Source organism: Scyliorhinus canicula, chromosome 4 (assembly GCF_902713615.1).
Source record: "Scyliorhinus canicula chromosome 4, sScyCan1.1, whole genome shotgun sequence".
In the NCBI taxonomy this organism is placed as follows: domain Eukaryota; kingdom Metazoa; phylum Chordata; class Chondrichthyes; order Carcharhiniformes; family Scyliorhinidae; genus Scyliorhinus; species Scyliorhinus canicula.
The window spans coordinates 153406092-153429633 of NC_052149.1; the positions used below are offsets into that span (position 1 = coordinate 153406092).

The 23542-nt window shown below is 45.3% G+C and overlaps 1 protein-coding gene across 4 annotated transcripts in view; it reads right to left on the reverse strand.

Moving 5' to 3' along the window:
- Positions 1-2638: 2638 nt before the first annotated feature.
- LOC119965095 (receptor expression-enhancing protein 2-like) overlaps positions 2639-23542 on the reverse strand; it is a 233618-nt gene continuing 212714 nt past the window's right edge. For all 4 annotated transcript variants that reach the window (XM_038795385.1, XM_038795383.1, XM_038795384.1 and 1 more), the window contains one exon: positions 2639-3314. In XM_038795385.1, the coding sequence (XP_038651313.1) occupies positions 3240-3314 (75 nt within the window). In that variant the 3' untranslated portion in view covers positions 2639-3239. The remainder of the gene's footprint in view (positions 3315-23542) is intronic.

Genomic DNA, 23542 nt, shown 5'->3' on the forward strand with positions numbered 1-23542 from the left:
GATGTGGCGTACTGGCAGTTTTTTATTTCAATGTGCCAGGGACCGGTGAGCTAAACAAGCCAATCCAGGATTACTGTCTCTTTCTTTTCTGGAAACACTCCAAGTACCGGCAGACGATGGCTCGCGTACCGGCACCGGTACGCGTACCACACTTTGAGAAGCACTGGGTTAGGTGGCTTGCCAAATTGCCCTTAGTGCCCAGGGATGTGCGGGTTAGGTGGGGTTATGGGGTTGCAGATATAAGGCGGGTGCTCTTTCAGAGGGTCGGTGAAGACTCGATATGCCAAATGGCCTCCTTTTGAACTGTAGTGGTTCTATGATTCTATGATATAGAGTGCAAGTGAGTTGATAGGACATGAAATACATTCTCTTTCAACTGGTCTCTCTATAAACTGGTCTTCTAGATGTGGGTAGGCACATGAATTTTTCTGTTTTTTGGCCAACTACCCTTCCATCCCTGGAATATTTTGTAGACTAAGACAGTTTCCACAGGAACCATTGGCATATGCCCCTGAGCAGAAACCTATTCGTCATAGTCCACATCAGTCGATGGAAATTACATCATGAAAAAGTTTCAAGGTGTTTTTACGTTATACAAGTACATACATGGTTCTCATAACAGTATCTACAATTGAAATATAAAGGGGCCAACTCAACTTGTTCCAGGAAAGATGGAGATCAGTACATTGTGGGTTTTGGGAACTATTGCTGGGTTTTCCAGCAGCGCACCTGGGTGAAAACTAGTGCAAATGGTGCATGATGGAAATGTAACGCGCATAGAGAGGAGGAAGCTGTGTTTATCTGCTCTGCTGAAACAACACAATAGCAGCTTCACAAGCCAATCTTTAGGGTTCAAGCAGCAAACATATTTTGCCAGAATATGGATAGAACTGAGCTCTAGCATATTGTTTTTTCCTCCTTGTAAGCCAGCTGTTTGCCCTTAACTGCAATGAACAAAAGTGAACCAATTCCTAATGATAAATGGGTGAAATTGACGATACTGTCATTGATTGTGTTAGCTACATGACCAAACTGAGTCTAAATGATGTATTGTTAGAACCTGCAGAAAGAGGACTTTAATAACTCACTAAAATAACATGCATTCTACAATTCTACACCGGCCTGTGGGAGAAGTCAAGTCTATAATTTACTATGCTGTGTATTTACAGTTGGACAGTGCACATTGTTCAGCCTCCTATATCAGCTGTCGCAATTTTCCTGGTAATCCATTCAACATCACACAATGCCACGCAACTTCAATTCCTACATCACTACCATGTTTGTCACTCTGTAAACCCACTGGCAATCAGTCAAAAATAAATATAAAAAATAAACGCACCATCCGGATAGCAAAAAATCTGACAGTCAATTAATTTCATCATGAGGTTCTGGCAACATTCATAAATCAGTCTTCCTTCACCCTCAATGTTTATGGCATCATTAGATCCTGTTTGATTGAATCACTCTTTATAGCAACCTGCCAGCTGTCTCCTAAACACAGCTGGGTGATTTTGGAAAGCGGTGTGATATTAACGTTTTGACTCTAACTGTACAGAGAAAAATTAGGAGATATTATACCATGTTCATAATTGTAATATCCCACAAGGGAGCTACAGGGTAGGAATGCTTGTCTTCCCCATGCTCCTTGCAGAGTACAAGCCTCCCGCTAGGGGCTGGGTATCTCAATTACCCAGTCTATATCATGTCAGCCAGCAAGGCACCCGCCAGAGAGGGATCTACCAAAATAAAACTTTGTTCTTACTTTACTTGGTGTGGACTCCCCATGATCTTATTAAAATAGTACATGTCAAAGACATGCAGAAATTCAAAAAAAGACTATCATTACACCAACTTGAACTGTGATCCTATAGCTGCTACCTGGAAATAGGGCAGAAGGATCTCGGGGGATTCCATTTCAGAATCTTACATGACAAAACTGACAAGCAGCTCCAATCCTAGCTCAGGATCCCAATGCAGCAAATCTTTTCCCTTCAATTAACCAAATCTCTAACTCTCTTCCACTTCCTGGAATTTCAATCGAACGAACCATTGCCACAAATAATCAGTGAAACCTTTCCCCACCTTCCAAGGAAACAAACTCTTTCTTATCACTCCCATTCTACTGATTTAAAAAAAACCAAGTCACTTCCAAGTCACTTTCTATTCACTTTCATCAAATAGAACACCAAAGCACTTCCTGTTTACTGTCAATATATATAATTCCAATCCAACAAACCCCCTCACCATCATTCCTGTTGTACCAAATTCCAATGGATCAAATCTTTTCCCATTTTCTCCATTTGTGTAGGGTGATAATTAAGCACAGTCTTCCTCGTCACTCCTACAATGTGAAATTTCTGATCCAAATATGAAATCCAGTTGCATAGCTTTTAATGATCAGTTTTCAAATACTGTGAATCGATTACCAAACAAAGTCTAAAGATATCGCACTACATTTCAGAAGTCTTTATGAAATATATTCTTCTTGGATGTTCTGTGTTGTGTTTTGTTGAATAATTTGAGTGAATGACTGATTCATTAGTTTGCGGTACAAAGATTTGAAAACTTGCCTTTCTTACCTTTAGCTTTTATGGTTTCCTGAATAATCAGTAGTCCAAGCATAAAATACCCATCACCATTTTTCTGTATCAAGATTCGACTGGACTGAAAACCAAAGCCATTTAAATGGACTTTAAATTCACGGCTTGTAATGGCCGCTGATCTGAGGTTTTACCAATCACTTCCAGGTGAAACTATCTATAATCAAAGGGCTTTTAAAAAGTCAATCCGTTGAAGTTAAAATTAACATGGATTCGGAACCCGTGCTTTCTTTCCACATAAAAAGGACTGGGTGCTCAAAGGAAAATGGATCAACCCTCAGGGGGAAAAAAAATAATGATTAGTGCAAACTTAAATGCAGATTAATGTTTTCCTGGAGACATTTTGGTGCAACTTCATCTTGAACACTTGTTTCTATTGGTGAAATGCTTATATAACACTGAGCAAGACTATTTAGTCTGGTCTTTTTCATTGGCTTCCCTAAATACTGCTGTGCGGTGCTGACACCTGCATTCCCCTAGACTTGCTAAAGACACGCCCCTTAGCTCCTATTTACACGACGTGGCTCCTCTGCGCTCGAGCAGTTTCCTGCTTCAAGCGAGACTCAAATCAGTGATGTACTGAAGGCAGATGGAAAGACTTGCTGCACGCTGCACGGCTTTGTCCCCACATCTTCCAGTTCATGCAGACTCAGTACTGCTGGTGGTGCCTGTGGCCTTCTTCTTGGTGCGCAGCTTAACACTCTTCGACTGTGGCTGAAAAACAGATAGGAAGAGGCAACTAATTCGGCGAGCTATTCAGGAGTTGCTCACGCACACATGAACCTACAACAATTACCTCAGCTGAAGGAAGAGTCACCCAGCATCATCCAGGCCCCATCAGAGAGAGAGATATCTACCACCCTTCCCATTAACCACAGGCCTCGCATTACTGTCATCAGCAGGGGTAAAATAAACCAGTTGCTGATGCTATTTAGCAATTCCAGGTTTCGCAGTTCCCAACTTTTGAAAAATGTGTCTGTGTATTTCTAGTTAGCTCCCCTGTATTTTCCTACTTATGAAAAGAAAATTGAAAACATTGCAAGTTTGTTAAGTAATCAAACAATGTCTGGTTAACAACTGGTTATCACTCCTGGTTAATCCGGAGTGAGTAAATATCTGATCTCACATTTATATGTAGTCCACCAAGTTATCCAAGCGGTCTTTTTTAAAAGTGCAAATCAACAGCATTAACTGACTTGACAGTCTATCTATGTTACATATCTCCTTCACTGGACAGAAAAATCTTCATTTCATTCTCAAAATTGGTTCAGGTTTGGAAATTTAATTCTCATATCCTCTGAGCCTACACAAACCAAGTTAAATAACAAGCTTTTATCCACTTGGCTGAGCATGTTATAAATCTCCATTCCATTACCGCTCAATTATTTTTCTCTCTCTATCTTCTGTTCCAAGATTCATCATTACATTGAGTCCCTTTCCTAGAGTCATCCATTTCACTCTTCTCTGAATCACATCTAATAGATCCATCGACTGCTTTACGATCCTCAAATTTCCAATATTCCAAATGTGACCTCACAAATGTTTCACCTAAACTGGAATAAGTTGTTTTTACTAATAACCAAATATTCTTGAGGTGCACTACATTGGAGGTACAAATAGTGTTTTAGGGCTGGATTTTATTATAATCATGGAGACTCCGGGCTCCATTAAAAATGTAGGTGCGACCCAGATCTGGAAGCCCTATCCCCATTTCCGACAATGGGCGGGAGCAGAAACATAGGAAAATAGGATCATCAGAGCAGAAATAGGTCATTCGGCCTCTTGACCCTGTTCTGCCATTTAATTTGATTGTGGCTGATTGTCTACCTCAATGCCATCTTCCTGCACTATCTCTGTATGCCTTGATATCACTGGTATCTAGAAGTCTATTGACCTCTGCTTTGAACATACTCAATGATTGAGCCTCCACAGCCCACAAGGTAGAGAATTCCAAAGGTTCACCCAATTGATTGAAGAAATTCCTCCTCATCTCGGTCCTAAATGGCCTACCTCTTACTCTGAGACTATGTCCCACACAGGTTCTGGACACCATCCCCCAAGCAGAGTAAATCCTCTTGATTCTACCTTGTCGAGACTGTAAGAATTTTGTACACTTCAGTGAGATCACCTTTCATTCTCCTAAACTTTAGAGAATACAGGCCCAGTCACATCAATCTCTCCTCATAGAACAATCCCGTCATCACAGGGATTAGTCTGGTGAACCTTTGTTGCACTACCTCCGTGGTCAGTATGTCATTCCTTTGGTAAGGAGACCAAAACTGTACATAATAATCCAGGTGCGGTCTCACCAAGGCTCTATAAACTGCAGCAAGGCTTCCTTACTCTTGACTTCAAATCCCCTTGCAGTAATGCCATTTGTCTTCCTAATTGCTTGCTGCACTTGCATGTTTACTTTCAGTGACTTATGAACAAGGACATCCAGGTCCCTTTGGACATCAATACTTCCCAATCTCTCTCCATTTAATAAATACCCTGCATTTCTGTTCTTCTGACCAAAGTGGGTAACTTCACACTTACCACACTATATCCCACCTGCCATGCATTGTTGCCCCCTCTTAACCTGTCTAAACCCCTTTGTGAGGGGTTAGGGTTAGCATCTTCTTTGCATCCTCCTCACAACTCCCACTCCCACCAAGTTTTGTGTCATCAGAAAAGTTGGAACTACTACATTTGGGCCCCACATCTGAATCATTGATATAGCTTCCGAAGTGCTGGAGTTCCAAGCACTGAACCGTGTGGTATCCCACTAGTCTCAGCCTGCCAACCTGAGAATCTGTCAGTTTCTTTAAAAAGAATGTTTTTATCGGTATTTGGAGTCAGAAATACACAGTTTTGCATATAAGTGACAATACGACAGCACGCGACGCAGTGGTTAGCAGAGCTGCCCTGCAGGGCCGAGGACCCAGGTTCGATCCCAGCCCCGGGTCACGATCCGTATGGAGTTTGCTCATTCTCCTCTCTGCATGGGTCTCACCCCCACAACCCAAAGATGCGCAGGGTGGGTGATTGGCCATGTTAAACTGCTAATTGGAAAAAATAAATAAATGATAATACAACGATAACGATATTTAACAAAAATAGAAACAACAAGACGAGTCCTTTGCTGTCACAACAACGGTGGCTGAGGTTCCAATACGAATTTACATTTTTACAGTAATATGAATGTATACAGTGTTTTCACGAGTACCTACTGGGACTTGTTGCACGCAGCTTTACCCACATTTATACAGATATTGTTTGGTTCCTTGCCCTCGCTCTCCGGTTGTCTCCGTTTGGCTGGTGGGGCGAAGTTCTATTCCCCTCTTAAATTTGAGCTTTTGAGGGAGGGTGGGTCCGTCTGTTTCCCCAGTTTCTCCCCGTGTGGGAGGTGTTTGTGTTCCCTCCTGTGGGTGACCCTCCTCCCTGTTCTTTCTTTGTTCCTCGTGAGCTCTCCTCCCTCTAGGCGACCTTCCATGAACCCCTCCTTTTCTTTCTCCTCCCCCGGCCTGGTTGCTGCTGGTTGTGAACAGGTCTGTGAAGACATTTTTGAATTTGTTCCATGTACCTTGGAATCCCTCCTCAGACACTCTTATTTCAAATTTTATTTTTTCCACCCTCAGGAATTCGGCCAAATCTAAGAGCCATGCCAAGGCCTTGGGTGCTGCTGCTGACTTCCACCTTAGCAGAAGTCTCCACCTGGCGATCAGTGAGACAAAGGGCAGGGCATCCTCCCCCTTCCCAGTCCACAGCTCTGGGTGCTCTGACACCACAAAGACCACCACAGATTGGCACGGCTCCATCTCGATCCCCACCACCCTGGACATGGCCTCGAGGAAGGCCATCCAGAAATCCCTGAGTATAAGGTAGACCAGAACATGTGGGTGTGGTTGGCCGGACCCCCCTGACACCACTCGTTATTGTCCTAGTTCTCCGGGAAGCACATGCTCAAACACATCTTGGTAGAGTGTGCTCTGTGCACTACCTTGAGCTGCATCAGGCTTAGCCCGGTGCAGGAGGAGGTGGCGTTGATCCTGTGCAGTGCTTCCATCCACAGTCCTTCCCCTATCTCCATGCCCATTTCCTACCCCCATTTCCATCTGGTCTCATCCAGTAGGGCCCTGAACTTTTCGATAAGTCATCTGTTGATGTCGCCATATTTGTTGTCTCGTAACCAGTCCATCCCTATCATTGTGTCCAGAAATGTGTGTCCGGGTCTCTGAGGGAATATTTTTGTCTCATTGCGGAGAACGTCATGCAGCTGCAGGTATCTAAACTTGTTCCATTTTGGGAGTTGGAGGATGCCTGTTGTCTACGTACATGTCCCCTACTGTCAGCATCCCTCTGTCCTCCCTCCACATCCCAAGTGTGCCGTCTATCCTCGCCGGTGCAAACTGTGGTTGTGCAGATGGGGGCCCCCAAGGACATTTTGCCAAGTTTGAAGTGGTGCCTAAATTGGTTCCATGTCCTTCAGGTGACTACCACCACTGCTCATGGAGTGTGTGTGTGTGTGTGTGTGTGTGGAGGGACCGGGAGAAACACGGTGGCCAGCGCTCGGAGAGACTTCCCCGTGCCGGAGGCCTCCTCCATTCGGACCCTGTCCACCTCTGGCTCCCTTAGCCACCTCCTCACCTGCTCTGCGTTGCCCAGTAGTAGAATAGAAGGTTCAAAATGACCATGCCACCTTTGCTGTATAATAGACTTACATACTCTAAGGACCCTCCCCCCCCCCCCCCCCCCCCCCCAAGACAAAGGTCATGATTAACTTGTCGACCATGGTGAAGAAGGATTTGGCAATGAAGATCGGGAGTGATCTGAATACGAAAAGGAAAGTAAGCAGCACATTCATTTTGACTGTTTGTACCCTTCCGGCTTGGGAAAGAGGGAGTGAGTCCCATCTTTGCAGGTCCCTATTCACCTCCCCCAGCAGACGGGAGAGGTTTCATTTGTGGAGCCTCTTCCAGATATGGGCCACTTGGATCCCCAGGTACCTGAACTTGGATTGGGTCACTTTAAACGGCAGCCCTTCCAGCTCTGTTCCTCCCTCTCGGGGGTTTATCTAGAAGATTTCAGTCTTTCCCAATTTGAGTTTGTAACCCGAGAATGGCCGAACTCCCTAAGGAGTCCGTTTATAAGGGGCAGCACGGTGGCGCAGTGGGTTAGCCCTGCGGCCTCACGGCGCTGAGGACCCGGGTTCGATCCCGGCTCTGGGTCACTGTCCGTGTGGAGTTTGCACATTCTCCCCGTGTTTGCGTGGGTTTCGCCCCCACAACACAAAGATGTGCAGGCTAGGTGGATTGGCCATGCTAAATTGTCCCTTAATTGGAAAAAATTAATTGGGTAATCTAAATTTATTTTAAAAAAACAAAAAACAAAAAGGAGTCCGTTTATCTTTCACATACTAGCTAGGGAGTTCGACACGTAGAGGAGCAGGTCATCCAATAGAGTGTGACACTATGCCCTCTGAACCCTCTCCATTTTCCCTTCTACCAATCCACCCATCTAAGGGCGATAGCCAGCTGCTCGATTGCCAGACGAACAGGAGTGGGGTAAGCGGACACCCCTGTCTTGTTCCCCTGTGCAGCCGGAGCATTCGGAGCTGGTTGTGTTTATCTGTGCACTCTCCATAGGAGTGCTGTAGAAGAGCTTCACCGACGTGGTGAATCCCTCTCCAAACCCAAACCGTTCAAACCACGAGGTACCGCCGCCATTCTACTCGATCGAAGGCTTTCTCAGCGTCCAGGGAGCCAATCACCTCTGGTGGGGTCATTATTACATTCAGCAGGCATCTGATGTTCGCTGTCTGCTCTTGTCAAACCCGGTCTGATCTTCCGTGATCATTTCTAGCAGGCAGCTCTCCAGGCGCCTCGCCAGTGCTTTCAATAGGATTTTTGCAACTGTGTTTAAGCGAGAGATGGGTCTGTATGATCCACACTCTGTCAGGTCTTTGTCCCTTTTGGGGATCAATGAGATCAAGGCCTGGACCAGTGTGGGCTGCTGGTCCCCCTTTTACAGTGAGTCACTGAACATCTGAAAGTGCATGATCAGCGCTGCTGAGAATATTTTGTAAAAGGGAACCCATCCGGTCCTGGTGCTTTCACTGATTATGTGGAGTTGATGCATTCCAAGATTTTGCCCAGCCCTAGTGGTGATTCCAGCCCTTGTTTCCTGTCCTCCCCCCACGTATATCCAGTCTGTCGAGGAACTGCGCCATCCCCGAAACCCCCTCTGGGGCTTGGAGGTGTATTGTCTTCAGTAAAAGTTCGTAAAAGCCTTATTAACCTCATTTGGGTCTGCTACTATTCTACTGTTACTGTCCCTAGCTTGAGCTATCTATTTCATGGCTGCCTGTCAACTGGGGAGCCAGCATACGGCTGGCATTGTCTCCGTGTTTGTATGGGGAGACACCATGCCTGGCAGAGCTGCTGGACTGCCTTTGTGTAGAGAGGAGGTCAAATCCCATCTGCAGCTTTTTCCTTTCCACCTGCAGTTCCACCGTTGGGGCCGTGGGGTACCGCTGATCCACTTCCACTTTGGAATTGATTAGCCACTGCTTCGCTTCCCTTTCCTTCCTGGCGCTAAGGGTCCTATAATCTATAATTTGCCCCCTGATTACTGCCTTTCTGGTTGCAGGATACATAATCGTTAATGGCTTGGGATATTTTAGTGCAGAATTCCTTATCGGTGAGCAGTGGCGTGCAGAGGTCTGGTGATGCCCGGGGCAAATCTTGATTGTATGCCCCAAAGACTCAAGTATAAGGCCTAATATACTGAGAAATATTATAAGAAAGGAAAACATTTTGAATATATAAACACAGATGAAACATGAAATAAACGCTTTATTCGATTTTAATATAAATCAATCAAATTTATTAAGTTCTTTTCCCCAAATGATACCTCCTGTCACAAAACACCTGAACTACTTCACTTTTTACATCAGCTGTGAGAAATTCTTTTTCAATGCTTATTAAAGCCAGGTTGGTCAGTCGCTCCTGTGACATAGAAGACCTCAGATATGTTTTTATTAATTTCAGTTTTGAAAATGACCTTTCATAGCTTGCGACTGAAAATGCGATTGTAAGCAGTAATCTGTATGAAACACACAGCATCGGAAAGACATCCCTCCCATACTGCAGTAAAGACTCCAGAGCATCTTTAGGATCAGGGGGAACTCTATTCCCTCCAGCTCGAAGGAGCATCACAAAATCAATAATTTTGTCATATAACTGAATTGCAACCACATCATTGTCATAATAATTTGCAAAGTCTGAACATTCCTTTTTTAATTTCTCTCTTTCTTGTTCATCTTCAATCACTCCTGAATTCAAGTTCAGAAGAAAAGAAAATCGGTCACTGAGTCTTTGAAGACGGACACTGCGGTCTTCAATTTCAGTTTTTAATCTGTTCACAATCTCTACCATTACTCTATTCATTTCTTCTTGTGCCGTCAGTCCACTATCTCTTGCTGACTCTCCAGGCATTATTCTTCTTCTCCTTGTTCGTGCAATTGGTATTCCCCAATTTTGACAATATTCATTGGCTAAATCTATTGCATTGTGGATAATTTCATCATTCTTCAAATTCAAGATATGAATAAGTCCTCTCAGATCACAAGAAGCTTCATGGAACCCCATTTTCGGATCCTGCAAACGTTTTGAGACTTTATCCACTGATGATAAAACTGAGTACCAAAAATTTAATAAAGCTATAAACAGGAACTGTTGAATAGAGTTCAGTAGCGATCCTGCATCAGATTTAGTTTCCCTTGAAAATTCTCCTTCTAGCAGGTGTTGAAGGCTTGCAATAACATTGTCACACTCTTCGTGGATTACTTGCACAGCATCATGGCTGGAACTCCATCTTGTGTCACACTGTCTTTTCACAGTCCGAGTGACAAATGATTTTAACACTTCCCAACGAGAAGTGGATGAAGAAAAAAAAGTAGAGTTTTTCTAGAATGCCAAAAAATGTAACAACAACAGGTTGCACCTCACTTGCATGGACACAGGACAAATTGAGGCTGTGGTTCTCGCAGTTCACAAACACAGCTTTTGGGTTAACTTCAAGAATTTTTTGTTGAACACCTCCTCTCACTCCAGCCATAACTGCTGCGTTATCATATGCTTGACCACGACAGTCATTCATGGAAATTTTGTCTTCTTCCAATTTTATTTACCAGGCTGACTGCATCTTTCTTGTTGACTTGAAAAAATCCCAGAAATGTCTCCTTTATTTCTACTTTTCTGTTTTCATCAATATGAACGTAACGCAGAATTTCAGAAACCTGATCTTCATGGGCAATATCTGGAGTTGAATCCAGCATTATGCTAAAATATTTTGCGTCCTTAATTTCGGAAATTATATTTTTCTTGACAGTTTCACCAAGAAGATTGATTATTTCGTTTTGAATTCTGTTGGACAAGTAGGTGACACTTTTTGGTTTCTCTTTCCCTCTCTGCAAGTGTTTTGCTAAGATGTCATCATATTTGGCCAAAAGTCTGATTGTTGCTAGAACGTTTCCTGTATTTTCACTGACTGTCTCCCCTGGCTCTGATAACCCAGATATTCCTTCTTCTCGATGTCCACGATAGGCCAGATTCTGTTTTGCCAGAAAGGATATAACCTCGACAATCCGTTCAGTTATAGCTTTCCATCTTTTCTTTTCAGCAGACATTTGCTGTTGAAGTTCAGCATCTATCGTAGTTGAATGATGGAGTCGAACTACAAGGTTCAGGTATTCCCTCATGTGAGCTCTATGAGAAGGGCTTTTCTCATGGTCAGGTATTGTTGGATTTAATTTTCTCCAAGTGGAGAAACCGTCTTCCTTTCCAAAGTTTGACACAGACAACAAATGCTCCTTTGAAAACAAAAAGCAAACAAAACAGTAGCATGCTTTCCGATATGGAGAGTATAACAACCATTTTCTCTCCACAATTTCTCCGTTTGTGGAAACTTTATCAAACTACTGTTTGGAAAATGATCTCCCATCCTTCTCAGCAAATGGACCACTTTTATTCTGATATCTTTCAGGGCCATGTTGTAATATTGTCATCTTCAAATGATCTGGAATCGGTTTCTTCAAACAGCCAATATCGCTTCTTTGCAAAAATATGCAAATATCTTCTTTATTTTCTTCACATGGATCATCATCCTGACAACGAGACTGAGGAGCGAGAGTGTTATGTTCTGACCGAGCTGAATCCGTATCAGAAAAATCCTTCTCTGCACCCACATCATCTTTTGGTTCTCCTACTTCTTCTTTATTTCTTTTTATCCATGCATCTAATGCCCCTCTTTGATGGGACTCTTCTTCGACTCTGGCCCTCTTTTTTTTCCTGTTCTGTGCTCCACTCGGTTGTACACGAAATACTCGTAACATTTAATTTTCTATCTCAAAAACCGTAAGACGCATGAGAAAATGGTAAACAATTGGTCAGTTGCAGACGGATAAACCATATTTCATTTCTTTGTTCCTTCGTATCAAATTATTTCACACTGATTCTCCACTGATAATTTTGTGCAATTTATATCATAGACTTGCAAATTAGTGGTATCTGTATTCAAATATTAGCATGTTAAGGAATAAATGTCTCCTATTCCGAGATTAAATGCCATAGCAGTCCTCTGATCATCCAGGCTTCACTCTTACTACATCCCACGTAAATATTTCATTAAATATCGCCAAAAAACCTATAAAAACCGTAGTTGCACCTGTTCTAGAGCTATTCACTGACCTGAGTAGGTAAAAGAACTAATCTAGATGCACAAAAAGCTGAAGAAAAGAAGAGTTATGACTCGAGGAAACACAGGAACGAACAGCCACGTCTGCTTGTTGCTTTTGATGGTTGCACCACGTACATCATGCGCATGCGTGTGGGGGGGATGGGGAGAAGGACCATTTTCTCTAGACAGAAAGGGTACACCATGTTAAAGGAATAAAGGGCTAACAACTGCCTCTGCAGTGTGGTGAGCCTCCAAAAATTGATTTATCACCGCTGAAATTTTAAAATTACTATCTTATTTCCTTCTCTGGGGCAGCACGGTGGCCTAGTGGTTAGCACAACCGCCTCACGGAACTGAGGTCCCAGGTTCGATCCCGGCTCTGGGTCAATGTCCGTGTGCAGTTTGCACATTCTCCCCGTGTCTGCGTTGGTTTCGCCCCCACAACCCAAAAAATGTGCAGAGTAGGTGGATTGGCCACGCTAAATTGCCCCTTAATTGAAAAAAATAATTGGGTAATCTAAATTAAAAAAAAAAATTTTTTTTTTAAATAAAAAAATTTTTTTTTTTTTTTTTTTCCCTTCTCTGATTGGATGCCCCCATCCAATGGATGCCCGGGGCCAATGCACCGTCGGCCCCCCCCTCTGCACGCCACTGTCGGTGAGGAGGGCTGCATCCAGTCTCCATGGGGGGCATTGGGCCCATCCCTTCTCCAACCACACGTTGATTTAGTGTGACACGTGGTCGGAGATTAAAATCGTGGAGTATTCTTTCCTTGTTACTCCTGGAAGCACCCACTCCCCGACCACAAAAAGTCTACCTGTACGTAAACCTTATGCACGTGAGAGAAGAAGGAGAACTCTCAGGTGGTGAAATCTCCACGGGTCTACTGCCCCTGCCTCCTCTCCCCATACGCTCCAGAAGGACGTTCAATTCGCATGTGATGCCTGACATGCAGCGGCGTGCAGAGGGGGGGCCGACGGTGCGCTGGCCCCGGGCAGCCATTGGATGGGGGCAGTGGCGTGCAGAGCATGGATCGCGCCTGCGCACCGCGGTCGGCCGGAGCGCGCCTGCGCACCGCGGTCGGGTGGAGCGCGCCTGCGCACCGCGGTCGGGTGGAGCGCGCCTGCGCACCGCAGTCGCCGCTGGTGAAGAGGCGGCTTTGCACTCGGCGGCTGGAGAGGGAACAGAAAGGGCGCGAATTCTCCAGAATCGACGGCAATGCCACCATGGGTGAGTTTTATTTATTCTTTATCTTTATCTTTTGATCTATTTTAAAACTCTTCTCTGCACCCTCTCTGTAGCTGTCAACTTACTAAACTGTCGTGCCCAGAATTTGACATTTGGGCCAGGGGCACCCATTTGGGACAGAACCAGTATTTTATAAAGATTCATCATGGCCTCTTAACTTTTGCCCTCTTACCCTTTATACTTAAAGCCCAGGGTCCTATAAATGGGAGATTCTCAGAGACTTGACTGCAAGCTGCTGAAGCTCGGATCTTGAACAGAGCTTTTATATCTGGATTTGGGGACCCTTTATGCACTGGCATAGTGCAAAAACAGGCCCCACATGACCAGGGTTTTGTGAAGAAGAAGGGATCTGGAAATGTGTTGACTGTGAAAATTATATTTGTGGAAATTGGGTGAAGTAATGCCGGTGTTTGATGAGACTTGGTGCTAAAGCTTTAGAGAAATGAAGATGGAATTTGATTTGAAGAAGTTCAATGTTTTGAAGGATATTGTGGCTGAAATGAAAGCGATACGTGCTGAATGAGCTGACCGAAATGTGTGAGATATGTCTTTGTATCTGCTATGTGTAATTTATCGGTCATATTATTGCAATTTTCCTGTTAATTCATGTTTAATTTACGTTGATTTTGGTGTGATTGCTAATATAAAAGTGAAGTCTTGTATATTGGTCTTAGTTGGGTTGTTTGTAGTTGTTTCCACAAGGGTCATAACAGTATTTCCATGACGTTGCTGCTCTTATCCTTCTCCATGGGGGTTGCAGAGGAGGGAGGCACAACTTTTGAGACATAACATCTCACCCATTGCTGCAAAGCAAAATGACTGAAGAAGAGAACAATATCCCTAGAATCCCAGCGCTAAGGGGAAATTGACTAACTTACAGCGCAATTTAACCTCAGGCAGCCGTCCTATACCTTAGAGATGGCAAAGATAAAGAGGTCAGCGAATAGCTCTAGAACGGGTGCAACTACGTTTTTTATAGGTTTTTTGGTGATATTTAATGAAATATTTACGTGGGATGTAGTAAGAGTGAAGCCTGGATGATCAGAGGACTGCTATGGCATTTAATCTCGGAATAGGAGACATTTATTCCTTAACATGCTAATATTCGAATACAGATACCACTAATTTGCAAGTCTATGATATAAATTGCACAAAATTATCAGTGGAGAATCAGTGTGAAATAATTTGATACGAAGGAACAAAGAAATGAAATATGGTTTATCCGTCTGCAACTGACCGATTGTTTACCATTTTCTTCCCATTTTCTCATGCATCTTACGGTTTTTGAGATAGAAAATGAAATGTTACGAGTATTTCGTGTACAACCGAGTGGACCACAGAACAGGAAAGAAAAGAGGGCCAGAGTCGAAGAAGAGTCCCATCAAAGAGGGGCATTAGATGCATGGATAAAAAGAAGTAAAGAAGAAGTAGGAGAACCTGGAGAAGTAAAAGATGATGTGGGTGCAGAGAAGGATTTTTCTGATACGGATTCAGCTCGGTCAGAACATAATACTCTCTCTCCTCAGTCTCGTTGTCAGGATGATGATCCATGTGAAGAAAATAAAGAAGATTTTAGCATATTTTTGCAAAGAAGCGATTTGGGCTGTTTGAAGAAACCGATTCCAGATCATTTGAAGATGACAATATTACAACATGGCCCTGAAAGATATCAGAATAAAAGTGGTCAATTTGCTGAGAAGGATGGGAGATCATTTTCCAAACAGTGGTTTGATAAAGTTTCCACAAATGGAGAAATTGTGGAGAGAAAATGGTTGTTATACTCTCCATATCGGAAAGCATGCTACTGTTTTGTTTGCTTTTTGTTTTCAAAGGAGCATTTGTCGTCTGTATCAAACTTTGGAAAGGAAGACGGTTTCTCCACTTGGAGAAAATTAAATCCAACAATACCTGACCATGAGAAAAGCCCTTCTCATAGAGCTCACATGAGGGAATACCTGAACCTCGTAGTTCGACTCCATCATTCAACTACGATAGATGCTGAACTTCAACAGCAAATGTCTGCTGAAAAGAAAAGATGGAAAGCTATAACTGAACGGATTGTCAAGGTTATATCCTTTCTGGCAAAACAGAATCTGGCCTATCGTGGACATCGAGGAGAAGGAATATCTGGGTTATCAGAGCCAGGGGAGACAGTCAGTGAAACTACAGGAAACTTTCTAGCAACAATCAGACTTTGGCCAAATATGATGACATCTTAGCAAAACACTTGCAGAGAGGGAAAGAGAAACCAAAAAGTGTCACCTACTTGTCCAACAGAATTCAAAACGAAATAATCAATCTTCTTGGTGAAACTGTCAAGAAAAATATAATTTCCGAAATTAAGGATGCAAAATATTTTAGCATAATGCTGGATTCAACTCCAGATATTGCCCATGAAGATCAGGTTTCTGAAATTCTGCGTTACGTTCATATTGATGAAAACAGAAAAGTAGAAATAAAGGAGACATTTCTGGGATTTTTTCAAGTCAACAAGAAAGATGCAGTCAGCCTGGTAAATAAAATTCAGGAAAAATTGGAAGAAGACAAAATTTCCATGAATGACTGTCGTGGTCAAGCATATGATAACGCAGCAGTTATGGCTGGAGTGAGAGGAGGTGTTCAACAAAAAATTCTTGAAGTTAACCCAAAAGCTGTGTTTGTGAACTGCGAGAACCACAGCCTCAATTTGGCCTGTGTCCATGCAAGTGAGGTGCAACCTGTTGTTGTTACATTTTTTGGCATTCTAGAAAAACTCTTTACTTTTTTTTCTTCATCTCCTTCTCGTTGGGAAGTGTTAAAATCATTTGTCACTCGGACTGTGAAAAGACAGTGTGACACAAGATGGAGTTCCAGCCATGATGCTGTGCAAGTAATCCACGAAAAGTGTGACAACGTTATTGCAAGCCTTCAACACCTGCTGGAAGGAGAATTTTCAAGGGAAACTAAATCTGATGCAGGATCGCTACTTAACTCTATTCAACAGTTCCCGTTTATAGCTTTATTAAATTTTTGGTACTCAGTTTTATCATCAGTGGAGAAAGTCTCAAAACGTTTGCAGGATCCGAAAATGGGGTTCCGTGAAGCTTCTTGTGATCTGAGAGGACTTATTCATATCTTGAATTTGAAGAATGATGAAATTATCCACAATGCAATAGATTTAGCCAATGAATATTGTGAAAATTGGGGAATACCAATTGCACGAACAAGGAGAAGAAGAATAATGCCTGGAGAGTCAGCAAGAGATAGTGGACTGACGGCACAAGAAGAAATGAATAGAGTAATGGTAGAGATTGTGAACAGATTAAAAACTGAAATTGAAGACCGCAGTGTCCGTCTTCAAAGACTCAGTGACCGATTTTCTTTTCTTCTGAACTTGAATTCAGTAGTGATTGAAGATGAACAAGAAAGAGAGAAATTAAAAAAGGAATATTCAGACTTTGCAAATTATTATGACAATGATGTGGTTGCAATTCAGTTATATGACAAAATTATTGATTTTGTGATGCTCCTTCAAGCTGGAGGGAATAGAGTTCCCCCTGATCCTAAAGATGCTCTGGAGTCTTTACTGCAGTATGGGAGGGATGTCTTTCCGACGCTGTGTGTTTCATACAGATTACTGCTTACAATCGCATTTTCAGTCGCAAGCTGTGAAAGATCATTTTCAAAACTGAAATTAATAAAAACATATCTGAGGTCTTCTATGTCACAGGAGCGACTGACCAACCTGGCTTTAATAAGCATTGAAAAAGAATTTCTCACAGCTGATGTAAAAAGTGAAGTAGTTCAGGTGTTTTGTGACAGGAGGTATCATTTGGGGAAAAGAACTTAATAAATTTGATTGATTTATATTAAAATCGAATAAAGCGTTTATTTCATGTTTCATCTGTGTTTATATATTCAAAATGTTTTCCTTTCTCATAATATTTCTCAGTATATTAGGCCTTATACTTGAGTCTTTGGGGCATACAATCAAGATTTGCCCCGGGCATCACCAGACCTCTGCACGCCACTGCTGACATGTTACCTATCCTGGGGTTGGATCGGTCTAATGTTGGGTCGGTGAAGGGGGAATGGGGGGCGGGAGGGGGTGCGGGTGCCATGTAGGGGCGGGGGTGCTGGTCAGCGTAGGTTGGGTGGGGTAAGTTGGGGTGGCGGTGGTAATGGAACCTGCGGGTGCCAGGTCCCGGAGTGAAACCGTATCCTGTCGGCCTGGGGGTTGGTGTGAAGGAGCTGGACCCTCTCAACCAGGGGGTCGGACTTATGGCTCCTGACGTGTTTGCGGAGTAAAACGGGTCCCAGTGTCTTCAGCCAAGACGGAAGCGAGACCCCGGAGGTGGATTTCCGGGGGAAAGCAAACAAGCGGTTATGAGAGGTCTCATTTGTGGCCGTGCAGAGGAGGGACCTAATAGAGTGGAGTGCGTCGGGGAGGACATCCTGCCAGTGGGAAACTCAGAGATTCCTAGACCGTAGTGCCAGGAGGACGGCCTTCCAGACCGTCGCGTTCTCCCATTCCACCTGTCCATTTCCCCTGGGGTTATAACTGGTAGTCCTGCTCGAGGTGATGCCCTTATCGAGCTTTGTCGCCCTTGTCGCTCATGAACGACGAGCCCCGGTCACTGTGAACGTACGTGGGGAAACCGAACAAGGTGAAGACACTATATAGGGCTTTAATGACGGTGGCCGCGGTCATGTCGGGGCAGGGGATTGCAAAGGGGAAGCGGGAGAACTCGTTAACGACGTTGAGGAAATACGGGTTGCGGTTGATAGAGGGGAGGGGCCCTTTGAAATCAATACTGAGGCGCTCAAAGGGCCGGGATGCCTTTACCAGGTGGGCCTTATCCGGTCAATAGAAGTGCGGCTTGCACTCCGCGCAGATCGGGCAGTCCCTGGTCATGGTTCTGACCTCCTCTGTGGAGTAGGGCAGGTTGCGGGCCTTGATGTAGTGGAGATGCCTGGTGACCCCCGGGTGGTAGAGGTCATCGTGGATAGCCCGGAGTCGGTCATCTTGCGCGCTGGCGCATGTTCTGCGGGACAGGGCATCTGGGGGCTCGTTGAGCATCTCAGGATGATACACCATTTCATTGTTATAGGTGGAGAGTTCGATCCTCCACCTCAAGATCTCAACATTCTTGATCTTGCCCCACTGCGTATTATCAAACATGAAGGCTACAGATCGTTGGTCGGTGACGAGGGTAAACCTCCTACCAGCGAGGTCATGCCTCCAGTGCCGCACAGCTTCCACGATGGCTTGGGCTTCTTTCTCGACCTAGGAGTGTCAGAGTCGTTGAGTGTACGTGAAAAAAATGTTAGTGGCCTGCCCGCCTGGTTAAGGGTGGCGGCAAGGGCAATCTCTGACGCGTCGCTCTCTACCTGGAAGGGGACGGACTCGTCCACCGCGTGCAATGCGGAATTGGCGATGTCCGCCTTGATGCAGCTGAAGGGCTGGCGGGCCTCGGCCTTGGGGCAGTGGGGGAGGGGGAGTTGCAGGAGGGGGCGCATATGGTTGGGGTCGGGTTCTAGAACTCCGTTTTCCACGACGTAGCTGAGGATGGCTAGTCTGATTGTGCGGAAAACACATTTCTTCTTGTTATAAGTGAGGTTAAGGGTTTGGGCGTTTTGGAGAAATCTCTGGAGGCCGGCGTTGTGGTCCTGCTGATCATGACCGCAAATGGTGACGTTGTCCAAGTACGGAAATGTGGCTCGCAGCCCGTACTGGTCCACCATTCGGTCCATCGTTCTTTGGACGACCGAGACCCCGTTTGTGACGCCGAAGGGGACCCGGAGGAAGTGGAAGAGGCGGCTGTCTGCCTCAAAGGCTGTGGAGTGGCAGTCTTCCGGGCGGATTGGGAGCTGGTGGTACGCAGACTTCAGATCCACCGTGGAGAACACCCAGTAGTGTGCGATCTGATTGACTATGTCAGATATGCGGGGGAAAGGGGTACGCAAGGAGGTGCGTGTACCGGTTTCTGGTTTGGCTGTAGTCAACACCATCCGGTTCTTTTCCCTGGTCCTGACGACCACCACCTGAGTTCTCCAGGGGCTATTGCTGTCACCGTAAACGAGACTGTCCCCGTTGACTGACCGAATGTCGAAACATGAGTGTAACGTTTGTCTCACGCAGCCCTTCCTCATCCGTATTCAGGCCCCCTCTCTCTCTCAGGTGTGTTTCCTGTAGGAAGGTTACGTCCACCCTCAGACTCTTGAGATGGGTGTGGATTCTGGATCTGTTCCCTGCTCGTTATCCACACTCACCTTGTGGACCCGGCCCTGTCCGATTGGGCCTACTCTTGCTCTCGGGCCATTCAAAATGGCTACCAACTGCTTCCTCTTTTTCGCCAACTCTATGCCATTCTCTTGTTGGTTCCTCAACGTACTGTTCTGGAAAATCATCTTGTATACATTCCAAAAATTTGTCCTGCACAGCATAAGCGCTAATTAGGTTTACCCAGTCTGTATGTAGATTGAAGACCCTCCTGATCACTGTATTACTGTTGCTACATGAATTCTAATCCTGATTTGTACCATGTCCTATATTATCACAACTATTTGGTGGCTTAGAAACAACTCCGACCAAAGTTTGCTGTCCATTGCTGTTTGTTAGCTTCACCCAAACTGATTCAATATTTATATCTTGATCTTCAGACCTAAGATCCCCCCTCACTGAAGTATTGATCCCAACCTTTATTGACAGTGACCCTACGTCCTTTTCCTTTTTGCCCATCAAATATCCTTGAACTTTCAGTTCCCTACGTTGTTTATACTGCAGCCACGTCTCTGTAATGGCAATTAGGTCATATCTGTTCACTTCTATTTGTGCTGTCAATTAATTTACCTTTTGCGAATGCTGCATGCATTCAGTGAGAGTGCCTTTAATTCTGTTTTATTATTCTTGCAATCTCTAGCCTTAACTGCTGGAACACTCTTATGTTTGAATGTTCCTTCCCTTCCTGCTACACTCTAATAACCTTTTCCCTTGGTACTCTACTGCGCTCTTACCTTCTCCTCTCTCTTTAGTTATTAAAACTTCCCTTACCTCCACTATTTCCCGAGTTACATGACTCATCAGAACACTGATCCTGGCATGGTTGAGGTGAAGACCATCCAAATGGTACAGCTTCCACTTTCCACAAACGGATGCCAGTACCACAGGAATCAAACCCATTTCTCCCACAACTAACTTTGAGCCACGCATTTGACTCTCTAAACTTATTTACCCTATGCCAATTTGCTTATGGGTCAGGAAATCATGCACAGGTCATAATTTTTGCAATTCTGCTTTTTAAATTTAGTCGCTAGCTGCTCATACTTTCTAAGCAGAACCTCCTTCCGAGTCCTACCTATGTCATTGGTACCTAAGTGGAACACGACCACTGGTTTCTCCTCCTTCCACTGCACTCTCCAGCTCAGCGCAGCATGCCAAACCCTAGCACTGGGCAGGCAATGCAGCCTTCTGGACTCTCATTCATGGCTGCAGAGAACTGTGCCTATCCCCCTCATTATATTGTCCCGCACTACCACTACATTCCTAATATCTCTCACCACCCTGCTAGAATTGGTTCCTGTACCATGGTTAGTTTGCTCAATCCCCCTGCAGTCCTCACGCTTGTCCATATAGGGTGCAAGCACTTCCAACCTGTTAGACAATTGCAAGTGCTGAGATTCCTTCACTTCTATCTTCTCAATTACCTTACCTGCCTCTTTTGTGATCTCAACCTTCTGTCCTGAACACATGTGGGGAACCCAAATTCATCAGGGCTATTTGAACTCAATGGTGTGTGTATAGAACTGTCAAGCTGTCAAGTTATTTAAATAGCCATCCCTTTAAAAATCTCAACCACAGCAAGACACAGAGGGGGAAGCTCAGGGGCCCCAGCAGAACCCGACAAACCAGGGGTGAAATTCTCCCCTACCCAGCGGGGCGGGGGGTCCCGGCGTAGCGGGGTGGCGCCAACCACTCCGGCGTTGGGCCTCCCCAAAGGTGCAGAATTCTCCGCACCTTTGGGGGCTAGGCCTGCACCGGAGCAGTTGGCACCACGCCGACTGGCTCCAAAACTGGCACCAGCGGCCCTTGACACCCGCCGTCCGGCGCCGGCCGAAAGGCCTTCGCCGGTTCGCGCATGCGCAGGTGGTGACGTCAGCGGCAGCTGCTGCTGACGTCACCAGCGGCGCATGCGCGCTGGAGGATTCTCTTCCGCCTCTGCCATGGTGGAGGCAGTGGCGGCGGCGGAAGAGAAAGAGTGCCCCCACAGCACTGGCCCGCCCGCCGATCAGTGGGCCCCAATCGCGGGCCTGGCCACCGTGGGGGCGCCCCCGGGGTCCGATCGGCCCGCCCCCCCCCCCCCCCCCCCAGGACCCCGGAGGCCCGCTCGCGCTGTCGATCCCGCCGCCACCAGAGGTGGTTCAAACCTCGGCGGCGGGAGAGGCCTCCCAGCGGCGGGACTTCGGCCCATCGCGGGCCGGAGAATCGCCGCAGGGGGCTCGCCGATCGGCGTGGGGTGATTCCAGCACCCACCAATTCCTGGGTGGCGGAGAATTTCTGCCACGGCGGGGGCGGGATTTTCGGCGGCCCCGGGCGATTCTCCGACCCTGCATGGGGTCGGAGAATTTCGCCCCAGTTTAAAAATCAGAGCCCCAGTCATGGTTATGTGACAGCAAGGGGCTCAAGGCTGGTTTTTCTAGCCTATGTACAGTTTTCTTCTTGGTCGTTGTATAATAAGTGAGAAATCCAACAATTTTTCTTTTCTATTCTGTAACTGTTACTTGAAACACCAATAAAAACATTAAAAAAGAAAGAAGGGCGGGACCAATGAATCCAGTAAACCCTGGATGTTGAGGGATATACAGAATTGGATAAAAGGAAAAAGGGAGCTATTGAGGGCTCAAAACAGCAGAAGCCCGAGGGGCGAATAGAATGTACAAGCGGGAACTTAAAAAGGATATTAGGAGAGCAAAAAAGATACTGGCAGTTAAAATAAAGGAAAGTCTTAAGTTGTTTTACAAGGACATTAAGGGTAAAAAGATAACTAGGGAAGAGCAGGAAATTTGCCACGCTTATCTGGACTGACCTACACGTGACTCCAGGCCCACAGCAATGTGGTTGACTCTGAAATGTCCTTTCAAATGGGCAATTACTTCAACGGCAGTTAGGGATGGGCAATAAATGCTGGCCCAGCCAGTGACTCCCACATCCACTGAATGAATGAAAAAATGAATTTTCATCCGGCCCTGGTGATTAAATTACTTTCAAGCCTGCCAACCACTCAGGACCTCTTCTCTGTCTATGTTAATTTGATCAGAGTCCTTCTCTCTGATTTCTACATCCACACCATTCCTCTCACTAGTACACATCGACACAAAGTATTCATTCAGAACCCTACCCACGTCCTCTGGCTCCGCACACAGATTGCCTCTGTGGTCTTTAATGAACCCGCGCTGCTGGCCTTGTTCTGTATCACAAACCAGCTGTCTAGCCCACTAAGCTAAACCAGCCCTTCTGACTAGTTCAGTGATGGTACCATCTTCCCTCAGTCCATTGAGTGAGGCAAGGGAGGAAATAGCAGGGGAGCTGGCAATAATTTTCAGTTCCTCTCTGGCCACAGGAGAGGTGCTAGAGGATTGGAGGATAGTCAATGTGGCATTATTATTCAAGAAGGTAGGAAGGAATGAACCAGGAAACCACAGGCCAGTCGGTCTAACCTCAGTGGTGGGGAAATTGTTGGAAGCAATTCTGAGAGACAGAATTAATCTTCATTTGGAGAGGCAGCGATTAATCAAGAACAGTCAGCATGGTTTTGTTAAGGGAGGTCCTGTCTGACCAACTTGATTGAATTTTTCAGAGGTGACCAGGTGTGTAGATGAGAGCAATGTACTTGATATAGTCTACCTGGACTTCAACAAGGCTTTTGAACAGATCCCACATGGGAGACTGATGTGCAGCACAGTAGCATAGTGGTTAGCACTGTGGCTTCACAGCG